Raw genomic sequence first — 27,507 nt, forward strand, 5'->3', positions numbered from 1 at the left:
TTGGAGCCTCTTCCCAGCCTGCTCTCTGCAGGTGGCTGCTCCATTGGGCTATGGTCCACATGGAAGGTAAGCAGGAGGAAGTCTGATCCATTCTTGATTGGGCAGTGCCCCTGAATCTAGCAATAGGCTCTGGTGAACAGCCAGCTCCCTCTTCAAGGCAACACAAGGACAGGGATGACAGAAACTTCCCTACCTCCCAGGTAGGGACTGGGTCCCATGCCAGGTAGGAATGGATGTGTGTCTTTGTACCTGGGAGGTGAATGCTGGGGATATCCTCTGCCCTAAGGGAAAAAAAACAAGTTCTGGTGTCTCCTCTAACTCTCAAAGAAGACATCTACTGACCTTGCTAGTCCCAGAAACTTTAGAAGATGGAGGTGTTATAAACACTTCCCAATTCCCTGGGTTCCATCTGATCTGTTGTAAAGGGCCTCTAAAAAGTGAGGCAAAGAAAACTCCAGCTTCAGCCTCTAAATTGTGCAGTTAAATGGTTTCTTAATAATATGTGGACCTCCAAATAATTGAGGAAAAAGAATGAGAAAACAAGCCAAGGATTTCAAGATAGATATATAATTTTAATATTTAATTTAAAATAAAAATCAAGGCTGGATTGGTTTGGGAGAAAATATCTGATTTGCAGAAAATTTTTTAAATCATGAAATTACAAGTCATTGGTTAGAACAGCCTTCTTCTTCCCCCAGGCTCTTCACAGAGCCTGCTTAGGAAATGAGGTGAATCATCTCCCTTACCTCCTCCCCTTTGGGCTCACCCCAAAACCCAAAGGAGGAATAGATCCTCCATTGCCTCTTCCCGTTTCTACCAAGTGTCAGCCTCTGGCCCCAGTTAGGAAGCCCTGTATCAGGTCCAAGCTCCTGAGACGAGGGTCCTTCGGTTCCCCACTGAGGATGGGCATATCTGGTCAGAGAAACCACAAGAAAGGCTACAGGGAGGACTGAAACCTTTGCTTTTCAACTCGTGTTGACAGTTATCAGGGTTCCCAGGTACAACCACCTTATAAACCCATCCACAGTCACAGAGGGAGAGGAGGAAGGATGGAAACCCTGAGCAGAACCAGGCCCCAGCATCTCATTATGGCGCTACCAAAGTCCCTCTCAGAGGGGCTTATCGGCAGAGAAGCCAGTAGCTCTCTCGACCAGTCACTGGGGCTGCAGGAAAGGCTGAGGGCCCCAGATGGGGAAAGGCTGGTCCTTGGAGAGGTATGAATGTGCAGGTATAAAAGGCAAGAAGAGCATCCTTATGTCCTCGCTGTGGCTAAGGCACTGAGAGGAAAGAAGGAATTTAGGAGTGGTGAAGATGGAAAGGGGAGGAGAAAGGGTCTCCTGGATCCACTTGCTTGGGGAAGACAAAAAAATAGGACTGGAGGGCAGTGGGGGCTACCATATGGGCCCCATGACTGTGCAAAAAGGAGCATTGAGGAGCAGGTAGAACCACGCCAGCGTGTCCATTACTTATAACGTTCCCCTCACCCTGCTCCAGAGTGGGAGGAAAGTAGGTTACAGGAGTCAAGGGAGCAGAATCACCTAGGGTATTTCCCTGAGCCTAAGGGTTAAGGGCTAAAGAAATAAAGCTTTACATACATGGCAATTTCTCTCCCTGTCCTGCTCAATCCCCCTCAATCTATATGCTGACCATCCTGCCTCTGTAAGAGAGGAGAGGGAGGGCTCGGCACTTAAGGGCTCAGGTGGTCTAAAATACCCACTCCCCCAGAGGAAAAGGAAAGTCCATCTACCACCTTAGCGCTGATACCCTTTTATCACCATCACTCACACCCCTCCCTGTCTCAGGTCTGAATGATTGGGTCCCCTGCAAGAATGAGGAATCTGAGGCAGGGCAGAGCACGGCTGGCCAGGACAGGCCTCAAGCCGTGGTTTCTGGGCCTTGTGGACCTCGAACTAACAGGAGCTGGTCTGCAGGTTGCTCTCCGTAAGCAGTGATGCGATGGAGGAAGGATCATACACACTGTCGAATTCTTCATCTGAGCTCAGCCCTTCGTGTTGGAGGGTTGACTCAGCAGCTGAGCGGGAAGCTTTGCGCCTGAGTCAAAGAGAGGAATGAATACTGGTAATGGAGGGAGGTAGAAAGATTGAGATAGCCACATTTTTCATGCTAAAGAGACTCCCAATTCTTCTAAGACCTAAAGCTACTCCCAAGATCCCCTGCTAATCAGAGATTTGGGGAGATGGGATATAGAATGGGAGCTGGTATACTAAAAGCTAATCATACTGGCTTCCAGCCAGAAAGTCCCATCTGAGAGATCCTCCTCTCCCTAAATATCAGCCAGGAGAGCCCATCCCCTTCCTGCTCCACTGTCCCAATGGGGCAGGGGCAGAAAAGCAGCCCATACCAGGAGTCCTTCTCCAGAGCTTTGATTCGATTCTGGAGCTGTTCATTGACCTCATGCTGCTCCTCCAGCTCACGCTGGGCCTTCTTCCTCAAGCCGTCCAGTCGCTCAATTTCCTCTTCTGCTTCATCCACCTGCCGCTTCAAAGCCTTCACCCTCAGGCTTAGCTGGGCAAGATATCAAGTTCCCACATTAGAAAAGAGTATGCTGACACCGTGACCTAAGACCCTCCCCTATAGCAATTTTGACAAGGGATTGCTGCTCGTAGAAAAATGTTGTGACCATGGGCAAGTTCCCTAACCTCACAGGTTTGTCTGGGGGATTAAATAAGTTAATACATGTGTAATACTTAGAAAGAGAAGCTAGCACATCACAGGCACTCAACACATGTGCTTCCTATAACTCCTCTAATCCAGTTCTTTCAGTCAAGTCTCTGTTTTTATACAAGAAAAGTCTAAGTTTGGAAGACCTGTGAAATGGAGCCAATCTTGGCCTTCAAGCAAACGCAGTATGTACTGGCCGCAGAGTTGCTCGGCCTGGCTGTGGTCCTTACCTGGTCTTTCTGGTCATTGACATGCTGCCGCTCATCATCAATCTGGATGGACAGCTCTTTAACCTTTCGCTCCAGTTTTCGGTTGGTGGACTGCAGGACTGTCTTCTCCCTAAGATGGTGGGGTAGGGGAATGTCTATGGTGGTCACCATTCCTAAAGGAATCACCTACTTGGCCCCCTAGTGCCTCCAAGGACTCTTCTCAGTCATGAGCCCCACCATTAGACTGGGGAGGATCCAAGGCAGATCCAAAGAACTGGGGAGATGGACAGCATCTACATTTTAGAATTTCTGCAACTCTCTATAGCAAGAAAGAAGTTCTCCCAAAAGATCAGGCCAGGTGGGCCATGTCTGAGGTAGAAGATGGAGGAGGTCCCAGAGGAGAAAAGCCCAGAGGGAGAAAGGAAATATGGGTTCATCTCACCTCTCTTCAGCCTGCAGACGCTCCTGCAACTCCCGATTCTGGGATTCAAGCTGAGAGAGGCTGGTGTTGGGCTTCTGGAAGCTTTCTGAGCTGGCCAACCGGCTCTTCAAGTCCTTGTTCTGAGAAGGACAGGAAGCCTCCACAGTTAGCACTCTCCTTCTGATCCCTTCCATGGTCATTCTACCTACCTCTTGTTGTCTGCCCCCAACTCCCCACCCCTCCCCCTCACCTGTCTCTCCAGGGAGATCTTGTCACACTCCAGGTCCTGCCGAGCAGATCTCTCCTGCATGAGCTCTGTCCTTAGCTGGTCTATCTAGGGGATGGGCGAGAGGACCCAGACTTGGGGAGGGCTGTACATGAACCATCAAGCTGAACTAAGTGAGGCAGAGTAACTGTAGGATGCTCTCTGAACCCTGAATCCAGAGGTTCTGTCTCAGGGGTAGACACAGATGGAGAGTAAGGAAGGGGTTACCTGGTCCCGGCCGCGATTCACCCTGTCGGTCAGCAGCTCCACAGCGTTCCTCTCCTCATCTAACTCTCCCTCCAGCCTTGAGACTTTTTCCTGTGGTGAAGGGACAATAGGTTAATTTTGCCCCACATGCTGGACACCAGAATGACAAACTCCGATCAGGACCCTCTCAAAGCCCAGCCTCCAGACTTTTCTCTCTCACACAACCCCATAACCTGTTGGTCTTTGCCTCTGCCCAGAGCCACCACAGAGCTCGTGCCCTCTGCTGACCAGGTGTGGCATCAAGGGGAAAGAGTGGGCCTGCTCTGGTCTTGGCCCCTAGGCAGGATGACAGACCTCAGAATCTATCCCTCCGTGGGGCAGCCCATATTTCCCTAGTGGGAAAACAGAGAAACCAAAGTGCCCAAGCAAGGCCAAGATGGAGAGAGTCAGACCCTGAAGCACCAGGGTACAGACTGGAGGAGTACACTCAAGCCAGTACCATGTAGAGGCTCAGAGTATGGGCTCAGGGGCCAGCTGGTCTAGGGCTGAAAATCAGATATACTGCTTCCCAGCAGAAGGGCCATGGAGTTGCTTAACCTCCCTGTGTCTCAGTTTTCTCATCTACAAAACGGAGAAAACAAGACGCCCTACCCCACAGGGATATTCTGAGGATTAAATGAGTCAAGTGCTTGGCACAAAGCACAACACAGAAGTGTTTGCCACTGCTGCTACTATCATTATTATTATTATTATTATTATTATTATTATTGACAGACAGCAAACTGAAGACCATCAAACTGTTCACTCTAAAGGGGAGAAGCCACTGCTCAACTCCTGCCAACTGCTGCCATGCAGAAAATGCAGGACTTGAAGGTCAGTGTTACCATATACCAAATGTATAAAAGCCAGATCCAAATTTTTATGTGACATCCATAAGTTTCTAAACATTGGTATTTAATTCAAAGTTCTTTAAAACACTGCAGTCAAACAAAGTCCATCAGCTGTGAGCTGCCAGTTTTTGATCCCTAGTAGAGAAAGAAGTTTGGAGTGTCCTGGCTCCTTTGCCCACAGAAGTCCTACCTGTGCCAGGCCCCAGGCTCCCTCTCCCTCCCACCACCATAGGCCACTACACAAAGTCCCCACCTCAAGGCCCTTGAATTGCCGGGTCCTGTCATCCTGGGAGCGCTTTTTGTTCTCCGCCTCTTGCTCCAGTTCCTTCAGCCGCTGGGCCAGCAGTTCCTTGTCCAGACGGGCTGCGTCCCGATCTGCCTGGGAATCCTGCAGGGCCTGCCGCAGTCTCTGGGTCTGAGCAGAAGGGAAAATGCAACAGCTCAGAGAACTAAGGTGGGGACTGAGGGGTGGGGAAGTCCACAATTCTTTAGAATTGCCAGTGCATGGTGATAATAAAAAGCAGACTGATTTTTAGTCCATTTTATTTATTGCTTAAAAATTATCTACACAAACTGGAATCACCTGAGGAATTTTTAGACTACTGATCCTCAAGGATTATGATTTAAATGATACAAGATGCAGCTTGAGCATTGGAATTTTTAAACATCTTCCCAGGTGACTCTAATGGGCAGCTGAGTTTGAAAATCCCTGCTCTGCAGATAACACAACCCCTAGGGTGGACCACTCCCTCTACCCTCCCCCACCTTGGTATGTTACTCTAAGTGGTTAGACCTAAACCAGGGTCTTCCAGGATTCCTGGGCTAAATGTTTAATTAAGAGGCAATGACCTTCAAACCAAGGACACTAGGAGGGTTCCCACCCTCCTGCCACTTAAGCTCCAACCTCATCCTGAAGCCGGCTCAGACCCCCAGAGGTCTTCTCAGCTTCACTGGCCCAATCCTTGGCCTGGCGCTGGGCATCTGCCACCTCCCGCCGGGCCTTTTCCTTGTAATCCTCCAATTGGACCTGGAGCTGCTGCAGGGCTTGCTTAGAGTCGTCCCCAATCTGTTCCAGCTGAGACACACAGAAAAGAGTGTTTTTAGCACCCAACTCTTTAACAGATGCCTCTGTTTCTTCTCTGGGCCCAGGCTCCCAAGACTCTCCCAGAGCCTCCTTCGTGCCAAAGCATCCCTCTCTTGCTCTGTCCTGGGCCTAGGACCCTGGTATGGCTACTAGTAATGTACAGATTGCCTAGGTTCAAATCCTGGCTCTACCACTTACTAGCTATGTGACCACAGGCAAGTTACTTATCCTCTCTGGGTCTCAGTTTCCCGTCTGTAAAATGGGATAATAATAGTACCTACATCTACATCACAAGGTTGCTGGGAGAATTACATTAGTTAATTATGTAAAGTACATACAATAGTGCCTGATACAGAGTAAACTTTAAATGACTTTATTTCAGCAAACCCAAAATTCCAGTGATAATAAGGTATACCACTAAGAAAAATTTGCCAATTGAACTACAACATACCATCAGTGATAAGCCAAAACTCAACTTCAGAGATGATAAAATGTACATTTCAGAATTGATGAACTATACTAGGTGTTTGCTCTACTTTTATAAAGAGATTAGGAGGACAACCTTAGCTGAAAACAGCAATTTATTTCTTTTTCTTCCTTTCTCCTTCCCCTACCCCAAATATAAAATTCTCCCAATGAAGATGCTTATGTTTAGGTCTTAAAGACTTCTAAGGGAGAATTCCAGGAAATATTTCCAAGGATCAAGACCAAAAAGGAATGGGGTGTGCGGGGAAGGGCAAAAGCACAGAGGGGAGGTAGGAAGAATGCCACTCTCTGAAGATTTGACCTTGGCCTCCCCAACAATGAACTTGAGGAAAGCAGACAGCACACATTCTGACCCACATCCACCCTGTCCCCCCAGGTAAGCTTCTGAATGAGCTAGGCTTCTTCCTGAGCGCAGGCCGCCCCATGCCCCACCTCCTTGTTCAGTCGGTCCACAGTCCTGTCCAGCAAGCGCTTCTGCTCTTCCAGCTCAGCCTTGCCCCGCCGGAGCACCTCCCGCTGCTTCGCCTCCTCCTCAAGGGCTCGGTTTAGTGCGTGCTGCTCCTGCCCCATGCGGGCCAGCCCACGCTGGGCCTCATCCAGCCGCACTTCCAGTGCCCGCTTGGCTGCTGCCAGGCTCCCTTCCTCTTCCTGAGCTGCATTCAGGGCCTCCTCTAGCCGCTGCTTCTCTGCCTGGGACAGTGGGGTTGGACCAAGAGAAGGCAAAGCTTGGGCTCTAGCCATTTGGAGGTGAGTAGATGGGAGAGAGGAGGAAGAAACGGGTGAGCAATGGAAGTAGGCTCAGATGAAGTAGAGAAAAAATCAAGACACAGAACATGCAAAGGTTGGGAGATAAGAGACAAAAATGCCAGTGTAAAGACTGCGACGTTCACACCAAAACACACTCCAGGAAATAAAGCCAAGGTGAAGAGAGGGTTTGGAGGCACATGGAACCACACTAAAGGCAAAATAAAAGTGATGGCTGAGTCTTTACCCAGGGACTAGAAGAGAAAGAATCCCAAAGAAGCCAACGAGGTCACCAGGAGCACTGACCTCTAGCCGCTGCACCTTGTCCCGAAGCCGTGCCTCCGCCACTTCCCCACCCTCCGCCAGGCCTCGAGCTTCCTTCAGCTGCTGCTCCAGACCCAGGATGCGCCGTCGGAATTCGTCATTTTCCTCCTGGGTCTCCCGAAGCGTTGTTTCCACTGCTGCCCGACGTTGCCCCAGCACTGCTGCCTCTGCCTCTGCTGCCATCTGAGCCTGCGGCCGTTCAGAGTGGCGGCTCAGACCCCATGGCTCAGGGTTACTGACTATTCCCAGGAAAACCACCCCAAAAAGAGGCAACAAGAACTGGACTGAAAGTAGGGGAGTGCCGCCAACCAGAGGCTTCCCGGAGACCCCCACCCCTACAGAGATGCAGTGGGAATCACCAGGTAAAGACCGGCCTCCCCCTGCCAAATCTTGGCTGCTTCAACCACACACACACCTAGGACCAAGGAGCTGGTCTGTACATACCCATGACAGGTAATTTTCCACGCCCTCTGGCTCCTCAGCCCTCCAGACCCCTCAGCCTCCACCTCCTAAGTCCTGTGCCCACTCCCCTTGCCTTGGAAGCCTCTTCACAGTCCTGTCTCAGTTGCTGGAGGGTCTTTTGTAGCTGGACGTTCTGCTGTTCCAGCCCCCGGCCTCGATCAGCCTCGACCCTCAGCTGCTTCTCCAACTCCCGCTCCCGGTGTCGTCCAGCCACCTCCTGGCTCTGCAGCTCTGCCCGCAGCTCCTTAAGTTCCTCTTGTGTCCGGCGCAGCTCCTAGAAGGGAAGGGGAATGGTGACAGGGCAGAAGGCCAGCCTGGGATACCAGAATGTGGAGAAACTGAAATCTCATACATTGCTGGAGGGAATGTAAAACGGGGCGGCTACCTGGTGCAGTTTCTCAAAAGGTTAACCATGGAGTTACCATATAACCCAGCAATTCCACTCCTCGGTATATGCCCAAGAGAACTGAAAACATATATTCATTATTCCTTATAGTCAAAACAAAGGAATGACCCAATGTCCATCAACTGGTGAACAGACCAACAAAATGTAATATATCCATATGATGGAATATTATTCAGTCATAAAAAGTGTTGATAATTGCTAAGACATGAGCAAACCTTGAAAATCATTACAATAGGTGAAAGAAACCAGACCTTGAAAAGTCACGTTATAGGAGTCCACTTAAATGTAATGTCCAGATAGGCAAATCCACAGACAGAAAGTAGATTAGTGGTTGCTACGGGGTGGGGAGAGTGGCTGCTAATGGATATGGGGCTCTTTTGGGGGTGATAAAATGTTCTGTAATTTGAGAGTGGTGATGGTTGTACAGCTTTGTGAATATACTTAAAACCACTAAATTATACACTTTATAAGGGTGAATTTTATGGCATAAGAAATAAATCTCCATTAAAAAACTATGTGAAGTGAGAGTAGATGAGGGTATGGATAAAAAAGGATTGGTTATTAAAAAATATTTTGAAAACCAAAATATTTGACACAATAGATAGTGGTGCTGCCTTGATTTCTTTTTAAAAAAATTAAAACTTGAGCTCTGGTTCTAAATCTTTAGCTATTAGCTACTTCTGAAATTCAGAAAGTACCATAATTAGGCTGAAAGGTTACATAACACATAGTAAGTCTTCAATGTGAGAAACTAACAGAACTAATTACAAAGAAAAAGAAAAAATAGCAGTGTATGGTCTATATTGAACTGGGTTAGTCTGTTTTCTTAATGTATAGTTTGTTTATTGGCTAAATGCTAATAAAATACACTTAATGTATGTGATAAATGAAACATTAGTTATTACTTTTTAGCTTTATCCAACATAATATATCAACTGAGATTGTCCAGAGGAATGTCCAGGTTCACTATGTCAGCTAATACAGTGAACAGATTTCAGACTATCCTTGATATTTGTTCACTTCATAGCAATTATTTAAATTAAATATCTTAAAATTTTAAGAGTACTTTTGATTTCATAACCACCCAAAGTATATTTGGTTACCATTTATTTTGCTTTTCTCCACCAAATTTTTTTTTTTTTAATATATCTTTATTGATTTCAGAGAGAGGACGGGAGAGGGAGAGAGAGAGATAGAAACATCAATGATGAGAGAGTCATTGATCGGCTGCCTAGCCCGCAACCCGGGCACGTGCCCTGACCGGGAATCGAACCCCGATTGCCTGGATCCTAGGTAGACGCTTAACTGCTGAGCCACGCCCGGTCGGGCTCCACCAAATATTTTGTGGTAAGCTCAGGCATTTATGTATTTGGAAAATCATCATTTAAAAAAATGGTTACCTTGATTACAACTAGGCAGTCTTATAGGAAGGCATGATAAATAAGTATTGATTAATACTTGGTAACTGAGCACCTATTATGTATAGCACTTGAAACCAACATAGTGAGTCAAAGAGATGCAGGCCTAGGATACTCAGGAGGCCATAAATGCCAGTTCCCTAAAATAAAATTATGTTCTCAGTTTCTAAATCACCCAAAATAATTAGTTGCTTTCTTGTCCTTCATATACTAGGAATATGAAATTATTTGTGTGTTCACTTCAATTTTATGCCCTTAACATTTATGAAATATCCATATATGATAAAACATTTCATTCTGTGTCTAGATTCTATATTGTCTAAGCAGCTTTCAAATTACCATTTGGCTTCCCATCTAGGTCAGCTGGCCATGCCAACATGAGTATTCCAGTCTATGTGACAAACAATTCTCATTGTGGGTAAATAAACTAGTATTCTAACTGGAAACATTTGTTTCATAAATGTAGTTGATGAGTACCCTCTGAGAAACAGAGCAGCTCTTGCTATGTGACCAAGTTAGGTTTCCAAGCTTGCAAAAAATGACCCTGTTTCACAAACCCACCTAAAATGCTGCTACCCATGAGGTCTCTTGATAAATTACTCAACCTGGACACTGAGGGCCCTTTCCACTAAAAACTTCTATACTCAATGAGACCAGCCTTCAACCCTGCTGGATCAAAGACTGTGTGCTGGGAAGAAATAAGGCCGAGCAGGCAGGATGGGACCTGCAAACCAAGCATGAGGGGGATAGCCACATTCGTGTGGCGACCCTCTTGGATAGGTGAGGCAGGCTCCTACCACCCCAACATGACCTACTGCCCCCCAACTCCCAAATACCTTCTTGAGCTCCTCCACCTGGCGAGGATCTCCAGCACCAGCTCGGGCCTGCCCTAATTCCCTTTGTAAGGCCTCTATCTTCTCCCCAAGCTCCTCTTCCATCTCCTCCTTCTCCATACGCAGCTGCAGGAGTCTGGGTCCAGACAGGTGAATTAAAAGGGAAAAGGGACAGGGTCAGACCTCCTGCCTGGGAGAGGTTAGCGGGACAATGAAAACCACCTCCCTGGAGGCTAATACACTGGGTACCCAGTCTCAGGATGGAAGAAAGTGGATATAAAAAAGAGCATTAAAAACATCTCGCATCAATGTTTCTCTCTCTCCCCCCACTCTCTCTGAAAAAGCACTGGAAAAAATATCCTCAGGTGAGGATTAACAACAACAACAACAACAAAAGAGCAGCTTGAGAAATGGGAGAGTAGAGAGCACAGCATGGGTGGAAAGGAAGTAGGATATGTATAGGAATCATGGATAAGTGTCCCTGGGAGAGGGGCAAGGTCCTTACTCTTGCTTGGTGGCTCTAAGCTCCTCCTTGTTCTTCTGAAACATGTTCTGCCAATGCCCTGTCTCCTCTGAGGTCTCCTCCAGCTCCCTCTGCAGCCCCCGCACCAGGGCAGACATCCTCTGCTTCTCAGCCTCTAAGGCTGCATGGTCCTAGGGAAGGGGAAAGTCAGGGGACCAGGAGGCTCAGACAGGAGAGCTTGCTTCAAACCAGTGTGAGTATGTAGAAGGGCAGGCTCAGGCCCAGAGGGCACCAGAGGCCCTGGCACCCAGTGAAACCTGGTGCGATGCTAACAGAAGGCTCTGCCCCCCAAGTCACAGTCTACCCCGCCATTATCTACAGGAAGCCTCCCCCCATTATTTCCCCATGGGGTTTTGATTACACACCCTCTGGCACTTCTGGCCTGCACACTCTCTTCCACCCTTATAAGTTTCCTGACCAAGGTTTTCATTACATCTCAGGTGTGTCTTTTTAGGGGGAGTTCCAGTTACAACCATGAAAAGTCCAAAAACACCAAGGCCTCTGGACAGCCCCCTTTCCAGCCCCTGCTCTGTTCACATGCCTGGGTTGCATCTTGCATGCTCCGACGAAGCTGCTCTGCATCTCTCTGGTACTGCAGTCGGACATTCTCCACCTCCTGGTCACGGGAGGCCACCTCCTCCTTCAGGGCCCCCTTCAGGGCTGTCAATTCCCGCTCCCTCAGCCTCAGCTGCTCCTCTACCCGCTGTTTCCCCTCCAAGACCTCTTCAAGAAGTTCCCGGGTCTCTAACAGGTCCTGGGGAAAGTGAAGGCGCAAGTACAGAGGTAACCACCTGTTAGGATCCACCTGTCTAGTCATTCATTCAGCCAGCCAATCAAAACATACTTACTGCACCCTGTAATCTGTTAGGCATGGTACGAGGCACTCTCTGCCCTCCAAGACGCCTTGTTATGATAAAGGAAACCCACCATTCTGAGCTCTTTTGGGTCTGTCTGAAAGCATACTAAGGGGTACTCCCATACTTTGAGGATGCTCTAGGTGAAAGGAAGGAGAGTCTGGAATACCCAACCCAGTTCCCTACCTTCATTAGTGCTTCCTTAGCAGGCTCGGGACCCTGGGCATGTTTCAGCTTGTCCCGCAGCTCCATCACCTGGGTCTCCAGCCCATGTCGTACCCTTTCACCCTGGTCCAGGAGGAGCTTCATGTTCTGGAGCCTAATAATTAACAGATGACATTATTGAGCACTATGTGTCAGGCAGTTTTCTGAACACTTTATATATATTAATTCATTTAAACTACCTTTAAGTTTTTGTTCAAATCTTAATAAGATCTTCCCTAACTACCTTACTTAATACTGTAACCTGCTCCCCCACAACCTGACCCTCCTGGTCTGCTATAACGTACTCTACTTACCACCTCCTCACATATGAAAAGTTTATTTAAGAATATGTTTATTGCTTACAATCTGTTCCCTCTCACTAGCAACTATGCTTCTGAAGAGCAGGGCTCTTCAACTGTCTGGTTCACTGATATACCCCAAGACTCTAGATCAGTGCCTCACACACAACATTCATTACAAAAACATCTGCTGAATGGATGACTGAATCCTCACAACAGTCCTGTGAGGTAGGTATTATCATTAACCCCATCTTACAGATGAAAAACCTGAGGCACAGAGGCACACCAGGTAGCCTAACTCATGCACCATGATCATTACTGATAGAGAAGGTAAAGAGAGAGGTCCTACCTAACTTTATACCATCTCTGTCTGCCTCTTTCAGCTTCTGGAGAATTCCCGGTCTCCCTTGGCCTTAGGGCAGTCTCTAACTCTGACCTAAGCCCCATGCAGCCCCACATGCAACATCAGCTGCACTCACTCCTTAGTGCTCTGCTGGGCCTCCCCCATCCTCCTCTCCAGCAGCTGCTGCAGTCGGCTGCACTCTTCCACCTTCTCCGCCAGCTGCCGCTCCAGCCCAACCCGGGATGGCTCTAGTTTCTGCCGCTTCTGGAAAAGGAAAGGAAAGCAGGTTGAGTAGGGAAAGCCTCTCAGAATGATGGGAATTCTAACATTTATTGACACTCACTATATGACAGGCACTGTACTAGGGAACTTATGCAGATTATCTGCATTTAATCCTCATAATAAGCCTTGGTATTTGTGATGGTTTAAAATACATCCATAAATTTTTTGACATTCCTTTCAAAAGGGGAAGCCTCTCCCCTTCAGTACGGGCTGGACTTAGGGACTCTCTTCTAACAAGTAGAGAAGTGGGAAATGACATCTAGCTTCTGAGACTAGGTCATAAAAAGGCATCGAAGCTTCCTCCTTACCTTCGCTTTTATTTCACTCACTCTGGGGGAAGGTAGCTGCCATATTGTAAGGGACACTCAGGCAACCCTATGAAGAGGTCTACAAAGCAAGGAACTGAGGCCTCCAACCAACAGCCATAGCATGAGCCATTTTAGAAGTAGATCCTCCAATTCCAGTCAAGTCTTCCAATGGCTGTAGGTCCAATCAATATCTTGACTGGAACCTCATAAAAGACCCTGAGACAGAACTGCCCAGCTAAGCTGCTCCAAAATTCCGGGCCCTCAGACACTGGGAGATATTTGCATTAAGCTGTTCAGTTTGAAGGTAATTTATTACACAGCAATAGATAACTAATACAGTTCAATTATTATCCCCACTTTACAGTCAAAGGAACAGAGGTTTAGAACAGTTAAAGAACTTGCCCAAGGTGTTACAAAGTCAACAATTAAGGGTACCAAGATTTGAACTGTTAGTTTGATGCACAGCTCACTATTTAACTATGACACTACACTACTTTCCAGAAAACAAAAGGAGTTACAATCCAACACTTACTGAGCACCAACAATATACAGGCAGTACTGTAAGAGTTGGAAGCAGTATTTTAAAGGGGGTCGGGGGGGAGTGTGGAGTATATAGGCTTTAGAACAACATTAACCCGAGTTTTTAAATGTCTTCTCTGCAACTTACTACCTTGAGCAATTCACTTAACCTCTCTGACCTTCAATTTTCTCATCATAAAAAAAGTCCAGGATGCCTAGTTTTATACTATAATTACTACACAGTATCCAGGACAGCACCTACTACAAAAACTATACTCAGTAAATAACAGCTACTATTATCGCCATCATTATTATGATAATGAAAAGAATTGAGGTAAGTAATTTGCTCAAGATTTATACAGCCAGTAAGTGGCAGAGCCAGAATGGGAACTGCCAAAGGAAATGGAATGAAAAGTAGCTGGACTCCTGATGAATGTGTTCCTCTCTCAGCTCTAGAGAAGCTCAGAGGCCCTTGCTGGGACTAGCACACACTCTTGTCTCACAGGACATGAGTGCTTGTTCCATTGTTTGGAGGAGCCAGTCCAGGCCAAGGTTTTTTCCCCTGTGGTTCTTCATCCCTCCTGTGCCTCTAACCTCTCCTCACCTTCACCTCTTCATCCAGCTTTTGCTGTAGCTCCTCCACTTTTCGAGTGAGTTCACCCTGCCCTGCCAGAGCCTTAGCAGAACCAGAAGAAGCCATCTGCGAGAGACATGAAGGGAAGGAAGTGAGTGCACGTCCAGATCCTGAGGCCCAAAAGGCCCTAACCCTGACCCTTGCTCCCAACCACAAAAAGGCCACTTACCACCAGAGGCTGCATCTGCTCCAGCACCAAACTGACTTTCCTCCTCACAGACAGTTCACTTTCTGGGCTTCTGGAGGGTAAAAAGGAAGGTTAGGGGAGGGAAGAGGTGGCAGAGATGAGGAAAGTTAAGGTAAAGAGCATGGAGGATGGGAAAGGAAGCCAGAAGGAAAAGGAGGGAGGCCCCCACTCACCCCTCCCTCAGGATGCCATAGATGGTGGCCTTCACATGGTCCACACTGCCTGGTGGGGTTGCCTCCTGCTGATCTCGAAGAAGGTCTGGAGTTGATTTGAGCTGCAAAAAAAGTACACCCAAAGAAATGAGAATATTAAGCCAGAAGCCTATATGGGGTTCAGATGGACCAGAAGTAGTAATTAGAAGACAAGACCCTTCAAGCATGAACAAGCCTAAAGTGGGGTAAAGAGGCAACACTGCTGAAGCCTGAGCCACAGATCAGGGAGAGGTCCAAGCAGGATACACCTCTTACTATTGTTACAAACCAGCTTTTCCTCAACAAGCAGATCTCAACCAGCTGTGAGCTGTGCCACAAGTAGTTTTGCACTAATGACAATCAATGTATTAGAGTTTGTAAATGACTTACTATTAGAATGGGCTTCACTTTGTCTCAGGGTAAAATCACTCCCCCACTTATTTGCATTCCTGAGTGGGAGACAAAGGTGGGAGTTTTGGCAAGAACACCAGGGAGCTGCTCATATCCTCCAAGCCTGCCTTATGCGTGCTACTGTCCTAGTAAATGCTAGTGACTGAGGCACAATTAATGGCTGGGCAATGACAAGTAACTGTCGATGCTTGTGAATGGTGATTTTATAGTTAACTCTATTTCCTTTACAATTTTGCCCATGGAAATCTTGTCCATGTGGATGGGAAAAGTGAAAGACAAAAGGTAGAGACTTTCTGCCTTCAGTTATTTGAACCAGCAAGGGGTCCCAGGGCTGGTGGGTCAGAACTGACCAGAAGGGGCCAGGGTTTGAGAGCTGCAGAGGGGTGGGGACTGACCTGCAGCATTGCAGGGTCCTGTGTTTTCCCTCGTGGCTCCTCAAAACTCTGAAGGACCCAGTCCTGGGTCTGACGGGAACGGCTAAAGCCACTGAGAGGGCTCTGGCTCTGTGCTGGTTGTTTCAAGCTGCCCATGTGGTTGCCATGCTTTGTGCTAGGGCTCCAGTGGGTGGGAGACCGCCGTTCCCGTTCCTCAAGGGTGTCCCGTGGGAGCCGGTTGTCCAGGCTCTGGCTCCGCTTGCGCTGTTCAGGGGGCACTGAACGCATGCGGCGGCCAGTCCGGCCCCGGGCCTGGCCCCCATGGTGACTGTCAAACTTGTTGATGAGTGAGTCCACTGAAGAGAGATGAGCAGTATCAATGGTGCTCCCTGGGGAAGCTCCTTGGGGGACCAGCTCCAGCATGCTGGTGCTCCTGTTGCCAGGATCCATAGGGGCAGGGCCTGTCAGCGAGGCCTGGGACTGGGAGCGGAGGAGTCGTCCATTCCAGTGGGGCCCAGGCTCCTCATCAGACATGCTGTCCTGCAAGCGGCCAGAAAACTGCTCGGCCCGAGAGTAGGATCTCTCAGGGAGTTCGGAGTCGGAGCTCAGAGCTCCCGGGGCGCCTCGGTTGTTGGGTCCCTTGATTTGGACCCCAAAGGAGTCGCCACCTTTCTCCCCGCTGTTGAGCACCACAAAGGGCTGTCCAGCGATGCCCTGCACACGCACAGCTACCCCATAGGTACTGGCTCTTGCATCCTTAGCTGGGCGTCGCCCCCCATGACGCGGGGTGCCCATCTCTGTAGTACCCACTGGTTCTGTGATGAAGCGAATCTGGACTCCATGGTCTACAGGGCTCCGAGGCTCAGCCATGGTGAATGCCTGCTCCATGGGCAGGAGGGGTCCTAGAAGATGAAGAAAAGAGTGTAAGCTGAGGGACTGGAAGCAGAAACCCAGAAACCTCCCCTACCCAGCTTTTGTGATTGTGTTGTCAGTTCCTTCTATGTAAAATAGTGGTTCTCACACTTGATCTGAGCAGCAGAAGCATCCCAAAGGCCTATGAAAACAGACTACTGGACCCACCCCCAGAGTTTTGATTTAGTAGGTCTGCAGTGAGGCCATTTTTCAGAAATGGAAATCCTCCAGCTTCCAGGTGGTGCTGATGCTACTGGTCCAGGGACCACACTTTGAGACTCAGTGACCCAGAAGAATCCATTTCCTCTGATACAGATTCAGGAGCTTGGCTTTGTGAAGAGTTTAAAGATTTTGCTTGATCTTCACACATACACATGCACTACCACGGGCCTCCCCCACCCCAGTGAAGGCAGAACCCAAGCCCTGCCTAACAGACACCTCCATCCCAATGGACCAATGGGGCTGCACTCCCACAGCTCATTTCAAATACAGACCCCCAAGGTATTCCATCCCATTTCTGGGAGAATACTTAAGCTGATGGCAGTGATGCATCTGGATTGGAGGAACTGAGAGCTAGGGACAGGGATGGGGAAGTGACTGGCTTTCTATTCTGTATCTTTTTGTTCCTTTTGAATTTGGAACCTTGCAGATGTGTTGCCTATTCAAGAAAAAGATGTAAATAACGTGTAAGAGTGCCAGTCCAAGGGCCCCAGGAGGGCAGACTTGTGCCACCTCACCTGAGGGCCAGAGCCAGGAGCACCCACAGACCAGCTCCCCAGTCCACATTGCCCAAGCTCAGAGTCAGCAAATGGAATGTATTGCAGGTGTGCTCTGGCTCCCGAAACTTGGGGAGGAGCAGTTCTCCAAGCTTCTGCTAATCTCCACCAGAGCCTCACATCAAACTGGAGGAGGAGCCTCTAATGTGCCAGACAGAAACACGAACATACCCAGCTGAACCTCCCTGTGGAGCTCTGGGCCAAGGAAACTTAGCAGGGACCCTTTCAGGGATTCTAGAAGAACTAGGGAGCCCAGGAAATTGGTGAGAGGAGGTGGGGCCAAGCTCCAGGTGAGAAAGGGTTTGGTGGGAGAGTTTCCTGAAGAAGGAAGAACATTCCTAGCATTCCAGGTCCTTCCTCTCCAGAAGGAACAGGGAGGAAGGAGCCCCTTATTGGGAAAAGAAAAAAATCTCAACACCTTTTTCTGTGCTGAGGCTCCTTTAGAGCACATAATGAAAGCAAAGCCCCCTCCCACCAGGAGACAGCCCTCCCAAACTTTACCACAGAATCTCAAGAGGTTCAAATGAACACCTTAAAGCCCACCAATGAGCCCAAAGACCCCTGTCTTCCACTATTGGGCCACTGGGGAAGACCTTAACCAATCTCTGACTCAGATACCCTGAACAGCTGGCTATTTAGTTGGCAGGGACCTATGTTGGAATTCAAGTAAGGAATGGAACCAGAAAAGAAGCCACAAGGCAAAGGGGTAAGTTTTCCAAACCACTTATCCAGTAGACAAGGCACTGGACTAGAGTCAGAATCTGGCCTGGAATACTAGCTCTGCTCTTCACCTGATGTATATAACCTTGGGCAAATCACAACTTTTCCCAGCCTCAGTTTCCTCGTCTTTAAAATGGGTATAATGATAATACCTTACATGGTAATTACCAATGAGAATTATACAATAATTACATGGGTGTATACAACTGTAAAAATTTATCATTATACACTCAATATTTTTGTACTTTATTTACTTCGGTTCTACTTTAATAAAAATGACAAGATATTAAACATGAATGCACCTCGCAATGTATGCCTGTCATGAAGCTGACATGTTACCCTGCACATGCGCTGCTCCTTCCAACAGGACCTTCCTAGCTTTACCTGGTTCACAGAAGGATGTCACTTCCTCAGAAGTCTTCCCCAACCACTCCTCCTCACAAACTAGGTCAGAACCATGCAATATGCTCTACAGTTATCTTTCAGTGAGTCCATCTCAGCTTATTTTATATATTTATCACAGTGATGACTTGTTTCTTGTCTCCCCCACCAGATTGTAAGCTCCTAGAGGGCAAAGGACCATGGCTCTCAGCTGACTCTTGTGTCCTCAGGACCTGGCACATGGTAGATGTGGATAAATACTTGCTAAAGGTTTATCTTGAACCAAGCAGCCTCACATAGAAGTGGGATTTACCCAAAGATTCCTCATAGCCATTTCTCATCTGCCCTAGTAACAAGATCTCTTCCTGGCCTGGACTCCTTGCCCGACTCTGTCATAATTTTGGAACCAGATGTGCCTAGACTGCCAGCTCTCAGAAGTCACATTATTTATTCATGATGCAGCTCTACCCTGCCAGTACCTTTACTGATCTTCAAGATCCAGGTCAAGAAGTTCCCAGTCTTGGCTCAGCAGAGCACACAGCCCCTTGCTCACCCAAGAGCACCAAGTTGTTCAGAGGCAGCCTCAAATGCATCCCCCCCAGGTCCGGGTGACTTCCTAACCTCAAACACCTTCAGTCCCACGATGTGTGGGTCAGGGGCCAGGAGGGCGGAAGCAATCTTCAGGATGGGTCAGAAGGCTCTAAATGATTCAACAAGGAAAACCCGAAACCTATCCGCCTTCAGTTACGGAGGACAGCGGGGCGGGGCCAGGGAGCAGGGCAGCTCCAAGGCCTTGCGCAAGCCCCAGAGGCAGGTAAACAGTGATATAGCGCCAGGCAACATGGAGTCCAGAGCCTTCACTTTCACCAGATGCCTGATCCTGCTTTTCTCTCCCCTGGCATGTGCCCAAGGCGCTCCTCACCAACTGTACCCTGGGAAGAGACCAGGCCGCAAGTAAATTCAGCTTTATCTATCTGCCTCTGCCATTCCTGTCTGCAAGGAGGGGAAGGACACTGCACTGGTACCAAACAGCCACTTGTCCCTGAGTTACTCATTAGCCTGCCCTTCCCCAATTCCATCACCTCTGGCCCAGCCATAGAGTCTGGCTCCCAAGGAGGAGTGACAGGGTCTCTGCACTACTGGCAGGAAGTGGGGGTGGGGTGGTTTGGGGTGTGCAAAAGAACTGATAACCAGGGCTGGGGAATATGCTAGATGCTACATAATTGGCATATTTAGAAAAAGGGAGAACTGGAATAGAGTTTAGACTCCCCTCAGAGGTAACAAGGAAAGCACATGATCAAAATAGAAAAGGACAGCTTAGTGACCTTGACCATTCAGCTCCTATTTTCTCATAGTCACAGAGATAAGAAGGCTCTCTGTGGATCCAAAAAGAACCCCTCGAGTGGACTCCTGGCTCGGTCCACTGAAAAAGCCGAAACCTGAGAGCCAGGCTAGAGCTGCTTGGCCAGTGGGGGAAAAAACACAATGAGGAACTGGGCCCCTGCAAACTGGCTGGACTGGTTTGAGAGGCAAGGGGTAGGGGAGGGCCAGAGAGACTCCACTGGCAGCTAGTAGAGCAGACCTGAGATATTCCACACCACAGAGGAGGCAGAGGGGCAAAACCATGGGCAGCGACTCTGTCTAGCCTACATGCCAAGGCCACAGCTCTGAAGGAAGAGGCAGAAGGTAGGGAGGGAACAGGCGGGAGGAGCAGATGCACAAAGAACCTAGTGAATGACAGGCCAGTGTGCCGCAGGAAGACTTTTCCTCTCTGTACTCCTCCCTCTCAAGTCCCCAAAGATGCATTCCTGATCCCACACTTACCTTGGCTACCTCCCTGGACCTTAGTTCTCCCCTCCTCCGCACAGGGAACCGAGCCCTACCTCCTTCTCACCTCCCATAGAGGTGAAGGCATGCAGGTCAGCCTGGGGAAAGCAGGAAGGGTTCTAGGAAGCCAGAATCCTCTTAGGGTGAGGCAAATCTCTGGATTATCAGTCCCCTAGTGCCAGCCCCCCACTCCCAAATATTTAAGATGAAAGAAGAGGTGCAGAGACACGTGTAGGCAGCCTGTCCACAACATAGTGGTTGCTAATTATTTCCCAATTACAACAACTTTCCTCAGGCAGGACATCAAAGGGGCCAAGCTAAGGCTGGCTTTGGTTCCCTTACCTGCCTTAGGCAAGGGAATCTGCCTCAGAAGTCTTCGTCGGGGACCCAGAGTGCACCTCTCATCCACCTGGAGACTTGGAGGTGCTAACTCCCCTAGTCCTGTGGTCTCCTGAAGAGTCCTGTCTATTTCCTACATCACTAATGCCTAACTGCCAGTCTGGTCTGGAAGTCACTAATCCAACATCACTAATACCTACACCATCATGGTCTGGGAGTCAGGGATGCCCAGTGTGGTTTCAGGGAGTAATGGGAATCTTCTGAGAGGCATCAAGGAAATTGGTTAGGCTTCCAAGCATCACCCCATGGCCCCATCTAAAAGCATAGAAGAATGCCCTGGCTGGTTTGGCTCGACGGTTGGAGCATCAGCCCGCAGACTGAGGGGTCCTGGGTTCGATTCCAGCCCAGGGCATGTACCTAGGTTGCAGGCTCGATCCCCGGGCCCCATTAGGGTGCATGCAAGAGGCAACCAATTGATGTGTCTCTCTCACATCGAGGTTTCTCTCTCTCTCTTTCTCTCTCCCTTCCACTCTCTCTGAAAAAGCAATGGAGAGAATGCCCTCAGGTGAGGATTAAAAAAATAATAATAGAATAAAATAAATAGAAGCACAGAAGAAAGCACCTGTGCTCAGGGGAAGGGCTTGATTTGCCCCCAGAAAGAGGCTCATTATAAAGAAATAGTTTTAGATATTGCATAGGCCTAAGAACCTCGTTTCCTAGAAGCCCTCCCTGGGAGAGCATTCTTTCACGGGGCAGAAGGAAAAATTCTCCATGGCATGGAAGCAAAGAGGACAGAAACTGAAAGCCTTAAATAGTTTCACACTTAGCAAAGGGAGATTCTGCGCCCCCTTCTTCTGCCCCTCAGTGTCGCTTATTCGCATCTGTCTTCACCTGTGGGTGAATGGTCAGAGAAAGTCCACACCTCAGAGCCACCTCAGAGCCAGAGAGGCGTCAGCAGCAGCTACCCCGGCAGTCAGGGGGCAAGAGCCTCGGGGAAACAGCGCCTTCCCGCGCCCTCCCCCTTCTGGCTCTGAACCCGGCGGCAGCTCCCTTGCCCCACTGAGGCGCCCTCCTTCCCCCCACCTGCCGGGCCTCCCACGGAAGTCTGCCCCTGGGACCGGGCGTCCGACCTCCGGAGAGATCCCAGCCCTGAAACGCTTTCCTGTCCTGGGAATAACCTTAGCCTCGGGTGCCCCTCACCTGGCACCGTCCCAGGCACCTGCCTCGGGCACCTCAGAGTGGGAACCAGCTCGAAATCAGAGCTCCCACCCTACCTCCCCTCCTTCCGTTTCCACCTCAGCACCTGTGCCCTGGAGGGACGCGTCACCGATCGCCACGACCCCCGCCCCTCAGGGATACACCTGAGGGCCCGCCGGCCTCTCAGGTGCCCTTGCCCCCACCCGGTTCACTCACCCCAGCCGAGCTCGGCGCTCCCGGGCTCGGGCTCGGGCTCGGGCTCGGGCACTGGCAGAGCTGCACTTGCGGCTGCCGGCCCCCCGCCCCTCAGTCTCCGGACTCTCCCTCCTCCTCTCTCCCCCTCCCACCAACCTGTTACTCCCCTCCGGAGCTCCACCCCCATTGGCCGTCACCACACGCCCCGCCCTCCCCTCCCTCCGGTTGGTCCGTTTCCCGCGAGGGGCGGGGCCGCCGCCTGCTCCCCGACCCGGGGTCGCCCGCCTGGGTGGGCGGGAGGTGCGGGCCGGGTCACGTGTGCGGGCGGACAAGGCTGCGAAGGGCCCCGGGAGGCCATTTTGGGGGCCACCAGAGACCACCCCACCCCGGTCCGGGCCCTGGGACCCTCCGGCCAGAGCATCTTCTGACCTCAGCTGGAAAACAGCTCCCGGCCGCCGGTGCTCTCAACTGGGATCCGACCAAACCCCGTTCTGCCCTTCACCTACCTTCGCATAAACCAGATGACTCTTCCGTCACTTCTGCAGAAAATGCTCCCCGGCCCCCAGCGTCAGAGCCGCCTTCACCTCAGCTCGTCTCCCTTTTTCCCCAGCCTGCGCTGGGGCCCCCCCATCTAGGAGTCTCTTCCCCACCCCATGGCCGCCACAAAGCATTTTCCAGCCGTGTTGTACCTTTTTCACCATAGTGCTTATCACCTTCCAAATTATATAACTTAATCTTAGAAATCAGAGTCGCCGTTTGTCTTTTGTCCTCCGGTAAGTTCCCCCAGGGCAAGGATCTCTGGTGGTGTTCGCGGCTTTATCCCAATTGCCTACAACAGGGACTGGCACATACTAGAGGCTAAACAAGTATCTGCTGAGTGAATGGGAACGTGGGAGAGAGTTTACACTGAAGGGGAATGATCCTCCTTCTACACAGATTGTAAATCCACTTTTTAAAAAGTGGGGACACTGACCCCAGTCCCCAGGAGCGTAAAGCCGGGGGCCTCGGCAGACTAGAGGCCCGGCTAATGCACTAGCTGCGGCTCAACAGCACGGCTGCTCAAGTTCGCTTCCTAGGTTGTAACCGTTGCGATATGTAACAGATTCATTTAGTTTACGTCCCTAGATATTGTCCTAGCTTTTTCAGTCAACAGAAATTTAGTGTGTACGTATTTAGGGTTAAAGAAGAGCCTTAAATGCAGCTGACAGTCCGGTTTGTTCACAGAAGCTATTTCCTTCCCCTCCCCCCCGGCAGCTAGGTGTGGGTCCTGGAGGGTAAAGTCCACCTACCAGTTCCTTAGCCAGGATGCAAAGTCTCTGCATTCCAAAGGAAGCTTTTTGTAAGGTTAGAGTCATCAAAACTGCCCCGGCCCTGGGAGGGAACTGCAAAAACGGTGTGGGGGTGGGGATCCGAAGACGGAGCCAACCTCTGGGGCCGCCTGACTCGGGTGGGGGATGGGAGAGGTGTTAAAAGGTTTTCTTTTTTTTTTTTTTTTTATGTGAGATTATTAAATTGACCCAGATATTGGAAAAGTGGACACGCCCAAGCTCTCTTGAGTAACACCTTAATAATTAGGATACTTAGCGTGTTTGTAGTAAATAAAAAGTAAGGGTGGTGAAGGAGACACCCACCCCAGCACTCTGAACATAGACAACAAGGAAAATCCCAGGAGTCCTCTGAGTCACCATGCGGTCACCTGTTCCTCAAGGAAGCACTCAGTCTCAAAAGGACACTGTTAGATGGGCCAGGTACAGACACTCCAGGTACAGAGACTCACCAGGGCAGGAAGCCCCAGATGCCCAGCAAGGGGCGAAACTGGGAAAACAAGAACGGTTTCCCCAGGGTATTCAACCCTCCCCTAGCATATCTCCTGGTCATGCAGATTAGACCCCCTGAGTATTCCTCCCTAAAGATAACATGTAGGCCTCAGTTGTATTTCAGCTCCAGGCCCAGATAAGCAGCAAAGCCAGACAAGTGGCTCCATGGCTGCCTCAGGACCAGATACATTTACTAATGACCTCCTGTCCTGGCACCAACCCAATCAGTGGAGACCATGACCCCCCAAAAAAGCACATCTGGAAAGCTGATGAATATTCTATTAAGACACTCCCCTGAGACCTCCCCTAAGATTCCCACCTGCAAGAAAGAAAGAAATTGCTCTGGACAAAAGACCCAGCTCGCTCTCCCCACCAGGGAAGCACACCAGCTCCATCTCCATCCCTCTGAGGGGAACCCCAGGAGACTTGCAACTAAGGGAGCAATGGGCAGCGGCAGCTTGTCCTGGGCTTACCCCCTGGACCTGTCTCCAAGGTCCCCAAACCTGTCCCCTTCTCTCTGACTTCTCAGTGAGCCAAGCAGCCCAGCCTAAACTCTCCTGCTGCTGCTTCTATGCTCTTTCTTGTTTCACTAGAACGGGAGCTGAAATATGACTGAAGCCTAGATGTTATCTTTAGGGAGGAAAAGGTCAGGGGGTCTAAACCACATAACTAGCGATATGCTAGGGGAGGACAGGTTACCCTGGGGGCAAGGTTCTAGTTTCCCCAGTTTTACCCCTTGCTAGACATGCAGGGCTTTCTACCCTGGTGAGTTTCTCTGTACCTGGCCCATCGTCCTTCCTCTGCTCATGTCTGTCTAACTGCCTATAACAAAAGGACTGGAGACAGAAGGGTATGGGGAGGGCCTAGAAAATGAAGACTATAATAAATTAACTTTGGAACTTGCCATTTTGGAGAAGGAGGTGGAATACACACACACACACACACACAAGTCTAGCAAACAACTGGAAATGAAGCTTAAAGGAGATTTTAGAGGTGGAGACAAATCTAAGAATTATCCTCATAAATGTGAAAGTTTTCAAAGAGGACCAAACCTTGAAATATGGGACAGATGGGGGGGGGGGGGAGTAATGAAGCATTCAGAGAGATAGGTGAAAGGGTCCATGAAAGACAAGTGTTCCAGCAGAAGACACTGAGACACTGGAGTTTGGCATTTGGAAGTTATGGCTGATCCTCCAGATGTCAGTTTCAGCAGAGCGGTAGTTCCTCTGCTCAGACTGCAATAACAGAAGTATATCAAGAAAAGAAGAGAAAGGGTGCCTTGACTTAAAGAAAAACAGAGTGAAAGGAAGGGGAAGTTTTATGTTTGTTTTGTTTTTAGGAAGGAGAGCCTTGGTTATATTTTGAGAATAAGCCAGAAGAGTGATCGAGTCAAGAAATAGGGAGGGAGGGAGAACAGTGAAAGCCTGGACCTACAGGAAAAGGTCAAGTCTTTGTTCTAGAACTTAAATTGGAAGGCCAGGCGTGAAAGAGTAATGAGTTCAGGAAGCCAAGCCAGATAAATTTTGTTCACTGGATTGCTGGATCTGCCAAGGATAAATTACTCTGAGGGCTGAAGACTTCGTTAACAAGTTTTGGAACTGGTGGAGCCACCTGCAAGAAGGATATGCTAAGTGCCCAATAAATGGCAAAAATGAAATGCTACCAGAGAACCTGCCTTTCGACAGAATAGGGTGGTATCTAATCTGGGCCTTGAAAAACCAGGTAGTTGAAAGCAAAGGAGGAATAAAGTCCAGAAAACATGCAAAGGTTCTTGGGACAGGAAAGTATAATGTCTGTTGTGGGAACCGGAAGGAACACCTACAGCCTGAGCAAAGGGACAGGGAGTGGTGGAAAATAGGACGGGAAAGGTAGACTCCGGGATAGATTGTGCAAGGCCTTGAATATCAGGATAAGGAATGTGGGCTTTTCTGGTAGGAAATGGAGAGCCATTGAAAGTTTTTGAGCAAGAAGGTTCATCTAGGTCAATATGATAAATGCAATAGCAAGGTGAGCTGGTGGCAAAGGGAGAGAAAAGAAAGGGACCACTCACCCTGATGTCCTTTTAGCACATTACTCATCATTTCTTTCTTAAGCTTTGTTTACAAATACTTAGCTGTTCAATAGCAATAATAATATGTAATTATACTGTTGCTTGGGGCTTTTCCTGGTTGACTACAATTTCTATTATAGGTGTTACGCAAGATAATAGGAAATGGTCACTTTATAGACTCACTTGATGTACTTCATATACTCACTTGATCCTGGTTTCAGGATCTCCAAGAGTCTCCAAAAGACATTTTATTCTTTTTTTTTTTTTTTTTTAAATCCTCACCCAAGGATATTTTTCCCATTGCTTTCTTTAGAGAGAGTGGAAGGAAGAGATGGAGAGGGAAAGGGAGAGAGAGAGGAACATCAATGTGAGAGAGACACATTGATTGGTTGACTCCTGCATGCACCCCAAATTGAACCTGCAGCAGAGGTACATGCCCTTGACGGGGAATCGAACCCATGACCCTTTGGTGTGAGGGCCAACACTTTAACCACTGAGCCACACCGGCCAGGGCAATATTTTATTCTTTTTGACCCATGTCCTCCACTCTTTCCTCATTCTGACTAGGGAGACAGAGCCACAGAGATTCTGAGTGGACACCACTGATTCAGAACAGAGTCAGGAGTCAAGAGACCTATATTCTAATTTTATTTTGGGGAAAGCTGTAATGCTGACCAAGTGTCCCCAAATCCTTGAGATTCAGCTTCCTCTGAGAAATTAGGAAGTTGATCCCAGATTTCATAATTATATTGTTTCCTTTGGGCTTCTTGGGGGGAAAAAGTCATGTCCTATCTTCCAGCTCCTCCTTTTATCATTAACTGGGAACATGAGTAAGTGTAACCATATCTGGTACACAACTGGGTGATTGTTTAGGACAAAGAATCCCAAGTAACCTTTTTAGCCTAATCAGTCACTCTGACAAGGGAAAGCCTCATCATCCCAGCTGCCCCACCTCTAATGCTCTGAGCAACTGAATGCCAGTATGTTCAAAGTCTCCAGGAAACATTCAAAATAAGAGAATAATTTAAAAAGAAAAAAGAAAAAAAGAGCAAGGTGGCTACATAATTCCAATTCCAATGGATGTTACAAAAGGAACAGATTCCTTCCACACACTTTTTTTCCTGAGTTGTTAAAACGCCGTTCTAAGGAGAGAGCCAGCTTTCTCCCGCACACCCAAACAACAGCTGATGTCACCTCCCATCTCACTTTCCTTTCCTCAGCAGTGAAGGAGGCAGAAATTTGGCAGCTTAAACGTATACACATGTTCCCAAAGCCCCACGTCCTCTCACAAGCCACTGTGGCAAAGAGTTTCAGCAGTCCCATTAATTGTCTGATTTTCTCAGGTTCTTTATCTGAATTTTTTTCAAAGTAAAGTCTCAAATACAGAAGGAAGATGATATATGGGCCTAGCAATGGACTCAAAGACAAAATACCTGATATGGCAGCCGTGGAGATGAGCAGCTCAGATCTCCTTTAAGAAAGAGTCTGCCATTCAACTGCCAAAGTGCAGTTAGCGATCAGCCTCCAGCTACATCACCTCTGGGATCGATTACAGTGTCAGGGCTAAGGCCTCACTCTCCCTAAGTGGCCCCCTGTGACTAGGCACAGGGTGGGTATTAGGGCCTGGCAATTTCTGCCCACTGTTGGACTCCTCTACAGGATACTTTGCTCTGGAACTTTCCATTGGGTTGACTGCAACTTGAAAGGATCTGCATCAAGGCTTGGTGTTCTCC

The 27,507-nt window shown here is 48.9% G+C and overlaps 1 protein-coding gene across 1 annotated transcript; it reads right to left on the minus strand.

Annotated features, from left to right (window-relative positions):
• Nucleotides 1–554: 554 nt before the first annotated feature.
• CGN (cingulin) lies at nucleotides 555–22,006 on the minus strand. Its single transcript, XM_081120598.1, has 21 exons — nucleotides 21,929–22,006; nucleotides 15,582–16,462; nucleotides 14,758–14,858; nucleotides 14,567–14,636; nucleotides 14,368–14,463; nucleotides 12,791–12,918; nucleotides 11,995–12,127; nucleotides 11,496–11,708; nucleotides 10,937–11,085; nucleotides 10,435–10,567; nucleotides 7,848–8,048; nucleotides 7,295–7,501; nucleotides 6,677–6,934; nucleotides 5,579–5,749; nucleotides 4,928–5,089; nucleotides 3,806–3,895; nucleotides 3,563–3,646; nucleotides 3,334–3,452; nucleotides 2,913–3,021; nucleotides 2,363–2,526; nucleotides 555–2,052 (listed from the first exon to the last, which is right to left on the minus strand). Exons 2-21 carry the CDS (start codon nucleotides 16,446–16,448, stop codon nucleotides 1,911–1,913), a joined length of 3,597 nt encoding a protein of 1,198 aa, XP_080976724.1. The 5' UTR covers nucleotides 16,449–16,462; nucleotides 21,929–22,006; the 3' UTR covers nucleotides 555–1,910.
• Between the last annotated feature and the right edge of the window lie 5,501 nt (nucleotides 22,007–27,507).

Source organism: Miniopterus schreibersii, assembly GCF_964146895.1.
Source record: "Miniopterus schreibersii genome assembly, chromosome: 19".
NCBI classification, from domain to species: domain Eukaryota; kingdom Metazoa; phylum Chordata; class Mammalia; order Chiroptera; family Miniopteridae; genus Miniopterus; species Miniopterus schreibersii.